Below are 13,153 nucleotides of genomic sequence, written 5' to 3' on the forward strand. Positions count from 1 at the left end.
TAAAGAAGGCTAGAATCTAAGCCCTTCTACATCACATGGCTGTTTTAATCATGTGCATATGCGTACTTCTTTAGTATGGATGGGACATTAAAAAAATCAAGTCAGCAAGCTAAGTATTAGCAAGAAATAAACTGTAAAGCCTTCTAAAGTGACTGACACTTACCTACTGGGGCCTGGGGGGCGCCAAAGCCCAAAATGGCTGTCGTAGTATTAAATCCAGGGGCCCCAAAGGCTCCTGTACCAAGAGGCCCTCCAATCTTAGGTTGGTTGTTTCCAAACAAAGATGCCTGTCCAGCACCAAGAGCTATGGAGACAAGAGGAAAGAACAAGTGCCACAGAAGATCCTTTGACTATTGTGCCAGAGGTCAGTTACTTAAAGATATAATACATTTGGAAGCTTCATCATGACCAGTCATTTCAAGAAAAGAGCAAATGTGGTAAATGCTGACTTCACACTATGCACTGGGCTGGGTACAGCAGAGGAAAAATCATCTTTCATTGTGTTAGCTTCCTCAACTATAACATGAGACAATAATGGATAGCTTAGATATTTATCCTAATTATTAAATTAATAAACATTATCATAGTATTTTTAAGACGCCTGTTATCTACTAGACACACAAAGTATTAACTAATGCCTAAAATAGGAACTTTAATTCCATTTTAGATCAGAGTTACAAATGTGATAAAAATGGTCAAAGCTAGCTATGTCAGACAGTATAACCAAGACATTAACTACCACTCTATAGTAAAAAAGATTTCCAAAGAAAAAAAAATTTTTTTAAATCCCCGTATATTTCAGTATTTACAAATCAAAATACTTAGTTGACCCAATCATAATGTAAGCTTAAAAAATTATTTTTTGTGTATGTAAGTTTTGCCTGCCAGGTAAATCTATGCACCACATAAGTGTATGCTCATGGGGGCCTGAAGAGGGCATCAAATCCCCTGGGACTGGAGGTACAGACAGTTGAGAGCTGCCATGGAGGTATTAGGGGGGGAAAGTGACACTTTTAACTATAATGTCTATTGAAAACAGCTTTAACTAAATATTTTTTTCAAAAGGACAAATGTCTCATAATGTAATAACTGAACATACTCAAGTTAGTACATGAACTAGAGTGATTAAAATAGGAGCTCCTGGAATTACAGATATATCCCACTATTATTTGAAAAAAAGAAAAAAAAAAGAAGAAAAAAGCTGGATGGTGGTAGAACATGCCTTTAATCCCAGCAAGTGCGAGGCAGAGGCAGGCTGAGGCCAACCTGACTTACAGAGGAAGGTCCAGGACAGCCAGGGCTGTTACACAGAGAAATCATGTCTTAAAATAAATAAATAAGTGTGTATGTGTGTAGGGGCAGAGAGAGATGTGGTTAAAAGCACACGCTCCTCTAAGTCCAGCATACATGGTGGCTTGAGCGAGTCTGCTAACTCCAGGTCAAGGAAATCTGGAGCCCTCTTCTTGACCCTCACGGGCTCCAGACATGCACATACTACACATACATGCAAGCAGGCAAAACACCCACGCACATAAAGCTATACATAGATCTTAACAAATTTTAATGTAGCAGAGAAATTAGTATTTATTAGTGTCTGCATTGGGAATCAATTTTTTCTTAAAGAAAGATTAGTCCCCTAAACCTAAGCATGTAAAAAACTAAACCAAAACAAAAGACAATATAGCCAAACTACTCAGTAAGTAAGTATCCAAAGACCAATGTATTAAGAAAATGTACTTCTGTTGAGGAATGAGTTTGAATCTTCCATCACTCAAAAAAAGGGAAATTACAAAAGACACCCATTTAGCTCATGCTCGCCCTACACACAGTATCAAGCTCTACAGTGTTACCCATAATACTGTGAAATGCAGAGTTCACGGTTCAGACATGTTGTTAAATAAAGCTCAGTGTCTGTTTTAGCAAAGGTAACAGTCATGGAATCTCTATAATGTCTACTTGGAAACTCTTGCAATCCTAATTTTCACACATGACCTATTGCTACTGAGGTTAGTGGGGTAAAATTCTTTATTGACTTTGTCTTTTAGTTTATTTAGATGGTCAAAGCATGAATAAGGAATATGGTATAACAAAATGTAATCTGCGGCCTATAAAAAATAATTGTCAAGACAAACACTAAAGGTTAAACTATTAAATTGTGGAATTAAGAGATAATCTCACGGGAAAAAATGGTAGAGAACATTATAAAAGTTTGTACTAAAGGCAGAGATACTGCTAATCATAAACTTCAAGATCCAAAATAGAAAGAGAAACATAATCACATAAAAATAAACTTCAAACATGGAAAAAGAACTTGTCTGCAAACAAAATTAAATGACTAACAATAAGACTTGAATGGAAATACAGACAGTACTAAAGTTTTCTGACTTTATAATGGTAATTTAGCAGAAACTATGCTTTGATTTTTGAATAAGGCACTTTTCTCAGTTAATGATATCAAGCATGATATTCTTTTTTTTGTTTTTGTTTTTTCGAGACAGCGTTTCTCTGTGTAGCCTTGGCCATCCTAGACTCACTTTGTAGATCAGGCTGGCCTCGAACTCACAGCGATCCGCCTGCCTCTGCCTCCCAAGTGCTGCGATTAAAGGCGTGCGCCACCATGCCCAGCTTAAGCATGATATTCTTATGGGATGCTCAACTGCAAGCACATATGAATATTCTGAACAAACTTAAGTAAACAAGGGCAAACCGATGTGTGGTAGGCTAACTGTATTAAACACATACTTTCAACTGATAATGCAAATATTAAGATGTGACCACATAACAAATTAAAAGGCACCTACATGACTAAACAGAGACAGCCACCCAAGTCTCGTGTTTATTCTCATAAACTCTTTAGAGGTAAACCCCTTGTTAGTAGCACACATCTGTAATCTAGTACCCAAAGGCTGAAGCAGGACAGCAAACTTAGGACCAGCTGTACTACAAGAAATATTATTTATTTTTAAATGGCTGGCAATGTAAGTCAGGTGGCAGAACATTTGTCTAATGCGCATTAAACCCTGGGTTCAATCCCACAGTGCCACATAAACAGTGTGTGGCAGCGTAGGCTTTTGACTTTAACACTTGGGAGAAGAAAGCAGGAAGATCAGAAGTTCATGGTCATCCTTCCTCTATGGATACACAGAAGTACATATGACTGCTTCTAAACTAAAACCTTGTGTGTTGGCATCTACATAACCATACATAAAGAAGCTTCAAAAAGCCTCTTTTAATTTGCTGGTAACCAAGCTATTATTAGCTACAGAATTAAGAAAATATTTTGGAATCATGTTATCTTGTTATCTCTCATACACACATACTATTTTAAAAAACCAAACAACAACAACAAAAAGTTTGTTTGTTTTTTTTAACAAAAAAAAAGTTTTTAATCCTTTCAAATGTTGAGGTATAATTTTGGCATGTTAAAAAGTTCAACAGTTGAAGGGCATGATGATGTGTACCTTAAACCCTAGCACTCCAGAGGAAAACAAAGGCAGACAGATCTCTGAATCCCACGGCTACCACCTGGTACTCCAGAACAGCCAGGGCTACAGAGAGACTTCGTCTCAAAAAACAAAAACAAACAAACAAACAAAAGAAATAAGGAAAATTCATGGCTGGTTTGTTGAGGTACCATCGTTAGTACCAACAAAAGAACTGATCAATATAGGGTTATGGAATGGACTTTGAATTGAGTATCTGAAAATAGCCAAATTAACACAGAGCAGAGGAAGGAGCATAGATTTAAGAAGTGTTTATATGGCCCAGCATGGTGGAGCATGGCTTTAATCCTAACAACCAGGAGGCAGAGGAAGGAGGTCAGTCTGACCTACTTCGGAAGTTGTAAGACAGCCAGGGCTACATAGTGATAGTCTTAAATATTAATTAATTAAATTAAAATTACAAAGCTAATGGCCAGCCTGGGGTAAAAGCTCTATTGATAAGAGTACTTGCCGAGCATATAAAAGACCTTGGGTTCAATCTCTAGCACCCATTATCCATACCACTCAGAAACTAAACAAAGTATTATTGTTGGAGTCCAGAAATTCAAGACCAGCCAGGGGGAAAAAAAAACAGTAAAGCTGGACCGGGGGTAGACAGTCGGCAGATAAATTTATACCACACAACCAGTAGAAGCTATAATATATACATAATAATAAGCACAATTCACTAGAATTAAGCCATGATCAAATATATGGGACAGAAAGATTCAAATAACCAATAGGCTCACGTAAAGATTTCCACTTTTATCACTTATCATTTGACTATACCACTTTCCACTATCACATATGAAAAATGAAAAAGTCCACTAGGGGATCTGAGAGATGCCTCAGCTGCATTGACACTGGCTGCACTTCCAGAGGTTCAGGGTTCAGTTCCCAGCACCCAGACAAATATCAGCTAACAACTATAATTCCAGTTCCAAGCAATCCGGCATAAGTACACTCTTGTCACTTCCATGAGCACATACATGAACAAATTATATATATATATATATATGTAGGCAAAACACCTATTCACATAAAAATAAACATTTTTATAAGTGCTGGATGTGGTGGTGCACACCTTTAATTCCAGCATTCAGGAGGCAGAGGCAGATGGATCTTTGTGAGTTCGAGGCCACCCTGGTCTACAAAGAATACAGGACAGCCAGAGCTGTTGTTACACAGAGAAACCCTGTCTCGAAAAACCAAAAACTAAATATTTTTTAAAAAGAAAGGTCTAATAAGCTCATGTGATAGCATATGCCTACAGTAGTCTAGGCTATGTGACTAGAAGAATTCCTCAAGCATAATAGGTTGTAAACATATTTTTTAAAAATATAGCAAGAGTCATGCACAAGATACCACTAAAAAGGAAGTGAGATTCCAACTAAAGAGGCAAACTCCATAGAAAAGGTATGAGAAAATTAACATATCAACAACGTAAAAACCAATGTAAAATGACACTGTTTTTGAAAGATAAATCAACAAGACCAACCAGTAATAATGCATATCTTCTAGATAGCAATTTTAATTTGACTTATTTTCATTAAGACAAATACAAAATTATGCAACAAAAATTTCACTGAGGGGGTTTGCCATTAATACCAAAAAACTCAACAATTGATGGTACTAGAAAATTAGATAAATTATGGTATACAGAGGGAAAGTTCAAATTACACCTTTGTGTGTATACATACATACACACAACTATTAAGTCATTGTTTTGAAATTAAATCTATATACATGGACCAACAAAATAAGCCAATAATGTTATTAAGAAATTACAATGAAACAAAGCATAGTCCACATTTAACTAAGATGAAACTTTAGGAAATGGTTACTATCTTACTAAGTGCATTAATTTTTAGTTCATTCTCTCAAACCTTGGTTGCAGCCCAAGACAGCAATGTACAACAATGACATCTCAGCCTTTGGTCTAAGCTAAATCATGGGTATTCTTTACTTTGGAAGTCCTCACACTCTCATAAGTACTTTCTAGCTTTTCCTTCAGAAATCTGTATTCGTTCTACTATAAAATCAAATTCAAACCAAAAGTCACTAATATAAGTATGAGCCAATAAAATGAGAGCATTTCCCTACCGTGCATACGACCTGGGCTTCAGTCCTCATCAGTACAAAATATCTCAAGTAAGGTTCAACTAAAAATGCAACTGCAATCCCTAAAATCATGGTATTTCTGAATTGTTGAAATATTTTAATAACACTTATTTCAAAAAGAAAAGTTAGCTGGGTAGGATGATGCACACTTAATCCCAATACTTTGCAAACAAAGACAGGTAAATCTTTCTAAGTTGGATGCCAGCCTTGTCTACATAATGAGTTCGAGGTCATCCAAAACTACATGTTGAAATCCTGTCTCAAAGAACAAGAAGAAAGGGCCGGGCAGTGGTGACACACATCTTTAATCTCAGCACTCGAGAGGCAGAGGCAGGTGGATCACTATCAGTTCGAAGCCAGCCTGGTCTACAAAGTGATTCTAGGGTAGCCAAGGGTACACAGGAAAACCCTGTCTCGAAAAACTGAAACCAAAACCAAAACAAAACAACAACAACAGGACAAACAGTTCAAAGGAGTATAAAAGAAGTGTCTATTTAAGATGTCATAGGAAAATACATACCACAAAAGCAAAGAAAACAAACCAGTCAGAGATTATGAAAGAAGCAGTTTTGCAACTGAATTACTATACCAATGATGAGAGAACTAGGTAAAATAAACAAATATGTATACTCAAAACCTATTTTACTGGACATGGAGAAATACCCACCGTTACGGACCCCCCTCTTCCAGTTGCTTAAAACAGGAAGATAGGTAGAGAGGCCAATATTTTAAATATTTTAAATATACTGAAAAATAAGTACTAATAAGAGGAAGAGGGGTAAAAGATAAAAGAACTAGAACGTATGCACAAACCTTGTAAATCTGCAGAGCATGTTATTTATTCATCATAGCATATACTCGCTATGCTCTGTCTTACCATGAAGCTTAACTGCTTAATAATTCCAAGTCTAAATCATTCATGTAAGTACAGAGGGATTTAAAAGTTGTCACTACACTAATAACTCACATTTGTAAACTAAGACTCTGAGATAGAATAGGACTAAAAGAGAACAAACTTTATGTGGAAAAGCACTTTTTCTATAACTCAAAATGTACATCTTGTGAACTTAATATAAATGTACTAATGTTTTATGACTAATAAAACATTGCTAGAAATACTTTAATGAATCTATTTGGAAAAATGAAAACCTAAGCCTCTTATTTACAGGCATATGAGCTAATAAAACTCATAAACTCAAGTTGTATTACATCTCAAAATTCATGCAAACACTTTCTTACCTGTTCCAAATCCTGTACCAAGTCCAGTTCCCAGAGTCCCAGGTGCTGGCTTACTTCCAAAAATACTATTTCCACTATTATTTGTGCCAAAACCTAAGGAGGAAAAAAAAAAAAGAGTGAATTGTAGTTTTAAAACAATACTCAATTTTCTCTAAAAAGGAGTTTTACCAGAAAGTCAACTATTCTTAATCTGTGTATCCTTAAGTTACTAATATTAATGATCCCAAATTATCAGCTAATTTAACCTGTTAAGTTTTTTGAGGCCTGAGCCAGGCAGTAGTGGTACACACCCTTAACCCTAGCACTCGGGAGGCAGATGCAGGCGGATCTCTGAGTTTGAGCCCAGCCTGGTCTAGAGAGTACGTCCAGGACAGCCAGACCTACAGAGAAACCATGTCTTTAAAAAAACCAAAAGACGGGAGCTGGAGATGACATAGAGGTTAAGAGCAGTGGCTGCTCTTCCAAAGGTCTAGGGTTCAATTCCCAGCAACAACATGATGGCTCACGACAATCTAGGAAATCTGGTGCCCTCTTCTGGCTGGCAGATGTACATGTAGGGAGAACACTGTATACATAACAAATAAATACTTTAAAAAAAAACAAACAAACCTGTAAACACGTTTTTACACTTATTTCACTTTGTCTTTAGGCATGAAGTATCAACCATGAATAGGGTAATATACAATAGCAAAGCAAACTATACATGGTTCAGGGTTACTACCAAAAACCTTCATGTTCGGGCCGGGTGTGGTGGCACACGCCTTTAATCCCAGCACTTGGGGAGTTCGAGGTCAGCCTGGTCTACAAAGTGAGTGAGTCTAGGACAGAGAAACCCTGTCTCAAAAAATAAAAAATCTCTACAGCAATTTTTGTTTTAAACTGATAGTTTTGACACAGACAGTAAAGTGAGGTGCTCTCACTATGTTACACTATTCAAATTCATAGTAAAACTCAAAGGCTCAGCTAGCTACTTGTTTTTGTTTTTGGCTTTTTGAAGAAAGGTTCACAGAACTCAAGCTAGCCTCCAAAGAGCTAACAGCTTTTAACTACTGACGGTCCGCCCTCCACTTCCCAAGTACAGGGATCTCAGGTATGCATCCCCACTACTTCCACTATACTGTAAAGAAAAGACAAACTCTATAACCTATGAACAGCCTGATGATGAAAGGCTGAGTAAACCGGAGCAAACCACTCTTTCTCCCTTATAACGCCCCTTTAAAATCCACAGGTATCAAAAAAACAAAATAAAACAAACAAAAAACACAGGTATTGAACAAAGATCAATACTGTGTTACTATTTTATTTTCATTACTGAGATAAGTTTTAATATTCCATTTGAAGCAATAGCAACAAAACAAATAATGTATCATTAATCTCTAAGGCCAAGACATTATCAATCATAGGCCAGAAAATTGTTTTTGAGACACTTAGTCGAGGTTAGAGAGATGGCTCAGAGGTTAATGCTCTTCCAGAGGTCCTGAGTTCAATTCCCAGCAACCACATGGTGGCTCACAACCATCTATGATGAGACCTGGTGCCCTCTTCTGGCCTGCAGGTGTACACATATACATAATAAATAAATAAATCTTTAAAGAAAAAAGACGCTTAGTCATTTAAAAATTATCATGGAAGGTCAGTGTGGTGGTTCATGCTTGCGATTCAAGATCTAGGAAGGCTGAAGCCATTACACAGCAAGACTCTGTCTCAAGGAGAAGAATAAGGTAGAGGAGAAATGACACCTCAGCCGTGAAGGGAGTGCTTTCGAGTAGTTAACAGTATCACTAATGGAACTGTACTTTGTTATGTCAATAGCTGGTTATTACCAATGAAAATGGTCATGAAGCCAAAGAAGATAAGGTCTGAAACCAAGCATATTTCTGTCATTTTAAAATCTGAGCATGTAATCTGATTTAATCTCAACAAGTGATCCATGTGTTCACTAAAATTTTTCTTAAATTGTTATCAGCTACTAAACACACACACACAGTTTTTTTTTTTTTGCACAATCAACTTAAATTTTAACAAGAAATTTTACTTAAAGGTACTCTCTTTTAACTAAAATTTAACAAGATCGCAGTCCCATAACAGGAAACAAGCTATCCAAAAACTACCTTAAATCCATAGGAGAGCTCTAAGTGCAAACTTTACACTGTTTATACCACACATTTCCTCCGAGTCTTACTGACTCTTGTTACTTCAAATCAGTACTACTAATTAAGTGTAATTCAAATTCAGCACATATCTAGTAAGGCAAGGCAGATAAAGATGAGACCTTTGATACGGTAATCAGTGAGCAAGAGTATAAATATGACCTTACAATAAAAAACCAAACCAAAACAAAACAAAAACATCAAGAAGCCAGGCACGGTGACATACAACCTTTAATACTAGAACTTTGGGAGGAAAAAGCAGGTAGATCTCCTGAGTTTGAGGGCAGCCTGATCTATATAGTAAGCTCCAGGCCAAACAGGACTACATAATAAGATCCTGTCTCAAAAACAACACAAAGAAATAAAAATCCTCCAAGAAAATTGGCATTCTGTACAGTCTGTACAAAAACCTGTAATTAGAAAATTGACCTCAGCCAGGCGTGGTGGGGCACGCCTTTAATCCCAGCACTTGGGAGGCAGAGGCAGGTGGATCGCTGTGAGTTCAAGGCCACCTGGTCTATAATGCAAGACCAGGACAGCCAAGCTGAACACAAAGTTGGATGTCAGGTAATCCCAGCACTTGGGAGGCAGAGACAGGCGGATTGCTGTGAGTTTGAGGGCAGCCTGGTCTACAAAGCGAATCCAGGACAGGCAAGGCTAATACAGACAGACTCTGTATTGAAAAACAACAAGAAAGAAAGAAAGAAAATTGACCTCCGGGCAGGAAAAATCGCTTCAGAGGTTAACAGCTTTGATTGCTCTTCTAAAAGTCCTGAGTTCAATGCCCAGAAACCACATGGTGGTTCAGAAATTGGTTTAGCTAGAATCCGGCCTTGGAGGATAGACATCTCTACAGAATGCAGACACCAGATCTCATTATAGATGGTTGTGAGCCACCATGTGGTTGTTGGGAATTGAACTCAGGACTTCTGGAAGAGCATGCAGTGCTTTTCACCTCTGAGCCATCTCTCCAGCCCTAGCACTAGTTTTTGATATATGAGATCCGGTGCCCTCTTCTGGAGTGCAGGCACAGATGCAGGCAGAGCACTGTATACCTAATTAAAAAAAAAAAAGCCTCCAAAACCACCAGCACCACCACCACCACCAACAACAACAAACCCACTTAATTCTGAACATCCTATATCACAAAGAAAGGTTTTTATTAAATAAATGTATTTTCAGAGGTAGTGAAAACTGGCCCTTCGGAACAAAGAATCTTTTTTTTTTTCCCACGTGCTCTCATTATTTTGCCCTCATGTATGTCTGTATGAGGGTATCAGATATTCTGGACTGGAGTTAGACAGTTGTGTGAGCTGCTATATGTATGCTGGGAACTTAACCCTTGGTCCTCTAGAAAAGCAGCCACTGCTTCTAAGGATGGAGCAGTCTCTCCAGCCCAGGAACAAAAAATCTTGATGGTTGATGGTCTTCCAAAGGGCCATAAAAACAGACATACAGAATGCATACGGCATTAAACTCTAAGCTACTGAGCCGAGCATGATGATGAATGTGCACTTATCATCTGGACTACCTGAGAGGCTAAGGCAAGAAAACTGCATGAATCTAGGAATCCAAGGCCACCCAGGCAACATGACAAGAACTCAATCTCAAGAAGAAAAAAGCAGATGTTAAAGAAATATGGTACAGGCAGGGCGTGGTGGGGCGCGCCTTTAATCTCAGCACTGGGGAGGCAGAGGCAGGCAGATCGAAGTGAGTTTGAGGCCAGCCTGGTCTACAAAAAGAGTTCAGGACAGTCAAGGTTACACAGAGAAAACCTGCCTTGAAAAACGATGGGGGGGGGGGGGGGGGGGGGGAGAAATGATGGAACTACAGTTAGCACTAGCAATGAATAAGCAATCTGAGTAAAAGGAGTTATAAAGATCAAATATTTGACTCTAAAAGCAGACATGAAACAAGTCTTACATGTCTCCTTCACAGAGCTCATGTTTCATGAATACACTAACACTCTGATGCATGCTTAAAACAGTCTCTTTTCTAGAAGATTGCAAGACCATAAAAAAAAAAAAACCCCAAACACGCTGGGAATTGGGCTCAGTGGTAGAGGACTTGCATAGAACACAAGACCCTGTGTTCTACCCCAACATGGCAAACAAAGGAAAACTAACAAAAAGACACAGAGCTCTCTGAAGATAACTACCAGGCCAGTGACAATAACGGTATTTTGTATTTATCTTCCCCGAAAAACCAAGCATTTCCTATGATGACTCTAGCAAGCAAAATGTCCAACGAACATTTGAACTGCTATTACTCTTGTCAACAGAATAAACTTTGTACACCTTACACAATGATGAATGTCTGGCAACACAGTCATGTATGATGAGGCTGAAACATGATGCTTATTTTAAACTGGTTTCAATATTTCTAATGCATGTAAAAAGAAGAAAATTCCTTTTTTTCTTTTCAAACAATTTGTTCAGTCTTATCTCTATTTTCTTGATTTTTTTAGTAAATAGGCATTCAAAACTTTTAAGAATAACTTTGTTGTTGCTCTTTGGGAGACAATCTCAATAGAAATCATGGTTTCTGCTTCAGCAGTTATGGATTACAGGCATTAGCCACTATACTCCAAACTGCCAGAACACTCTCCTGACTCAGCAAAGCTTTACTTTCAGAAATAATCTCCTAGTATACTACACCCTCATGCTTGAAATCTACCTGAATAGAATGAGTTGTTTCAAACAAATGAGATTCACATATGGTTTTCAGTTACTGGTGAGGTAATCCAAAAAAATAAAAGTCAATTTGTCTATACAAAACATCTCATCTCATGTAGCATGTACCAGACACCTTCTGGTACCTAGCATCAGGCTACAGCTTACCTGAGAATTTTAAAACATTTCCAATCATATGAATCAGGAGAATGATGTGTGGTATAGTCAGTGTAACTTTAAGAGAGTCAAACCTGCATTTTATATGTACCAAAATTGGAAGTGTTTGTATTGGTTCCTAAAGTCAGGGTTGGTTTGTTACCGAAGAGCCCGCCACTGGTTGTACCAAATGAAGGAGCACTGGTTGTGCTGGTTCCAAAAGTTGTAAGCTTGTTATTGCCAAACAGGGTCTAAAAAGAAAATGATAAAAGAAAATTAAAATAATGAAAAGATACAACAGGGACTGAAAAGATGGCTCAGTGGCTGAGAGTACCAACTTCTCTTCCTGAGGATCTATGTTCAACCTCATGGTACTGAGCTACTGAGCAACCTCATGGTAGCTCACAGCTGTCTGTAACTCCAAGTTCTGACATGCTCACACAAACATACATGCAGACAAAACACCAATGCATACAAAATAAATACATTATTAAAAAGAAAAATACAACAAAGAACAAGTAAGCTCAATTCTCAGCACTCATATCAGGTAGCTCCTAATCAACTCCAGCTCCAGGGAGATCTGACAACTCTCAGGCACCTGTGCTCACATATACATACATACACATATAACTTAAAATAATAAAAATTAAAGTAATAATAGGGGCTGAAGAGATGGCTCAGTGGTTAATAGCACTAACTGCTCTTCCAGCACCTGTATCAGGTGGCTCAAAACTGCCATAACTCCAGTTCTGGAGGTTCCAACACCTCTAACTGCTGAATCACTTCACTGATATGCACATACCCAATTCAGACACACGATACATATAATTAAAAGTAATGAGAGTGCATGCAAATAAGTTACTCCAAGTACCAAGTATAATGGAAGTAAGTTATAATTTTTATGAAAAGTTAATACAGATATACATAAACAAGCAAAAGATAATAATTTAAGCAAGATTATAAGCACAATGCTACTAACACAGAAAAGCAACACCTCAGCAAACAGGATTTTATTGAGTAAAAGAAAAAAAATAAAGCAATCAAATGTTTTCATTAATCAAGTGTGGTAGTATAAGCCTGATCCCAAAATTTGGAAAACTGAGCCTGAAAGAAGACTAGGCTGCTTTATCAGATACAAGAGGGAGGAAAAAGCAAAGATGGAGAAAGAATGAGAGGGAAAAGGAAGGTGAAGAGGGAAAACGTTTTTGTTTGTAGTACTGGGAACTGAACCCAAGGCCTTTTCTATGGTAAGCAAGCATTCTGTTCCTGAGCTACATCCTCAGGACCTAACGTTTTTGAGCAGGGTATTATGTAGTTCAGGCTGGCTTTGAAC

At 37.7% G+C, this 13,153-nt stretch overlaps 1 protein-coding gene across 2 annotated transcripts in view; it reads right to left on the reverse strand.

Moving 5' to 3' along the window:
* The window catches only part of Nup98 (nucleoporin 98 and 96 precursor), a 96,864-nt gene that overhangs the window by 57,619 nt on the left and 26,092 nt on the right, over positions 1-13,153 (reverse strand). Inside the window, exons 10-12 of one of the 2 annotated variants that reach the window (XM_051149078.1) lie at positions 11,984-12,071; positions 6,843-6,935; positions 164-304 (exon numbers count right to left, since the gene is read on the reverse strand). In XM_051149078.1, coding sequence (XP_051005035.1) covers positions 164-304; positions 6,843-6,935; positions 11,984-12,071 — 322 coding nt within the window. Of the gene's footprint in view, positions 1-163; positions 305-6,842; positions 6,936-11,932; positions 12,072-13,153 lie in introns of both variants that reach the window. The other variant, XM_051149077.1, reaches the window with a different exon arrangement.

This window comes from Acomys russatus, chromosome 7 (assembly GCF_903995435.1).
Source record: "Acomys russatus chromosome 7, mAcoRus1.1, whole genome shotgun sequence".
Classification (NCBI taxonomy): Eukaryota; Metazoa; Chordata; class Mammalia; order Rodentia; family Muridae; genus Acomys; species Acomys russatus.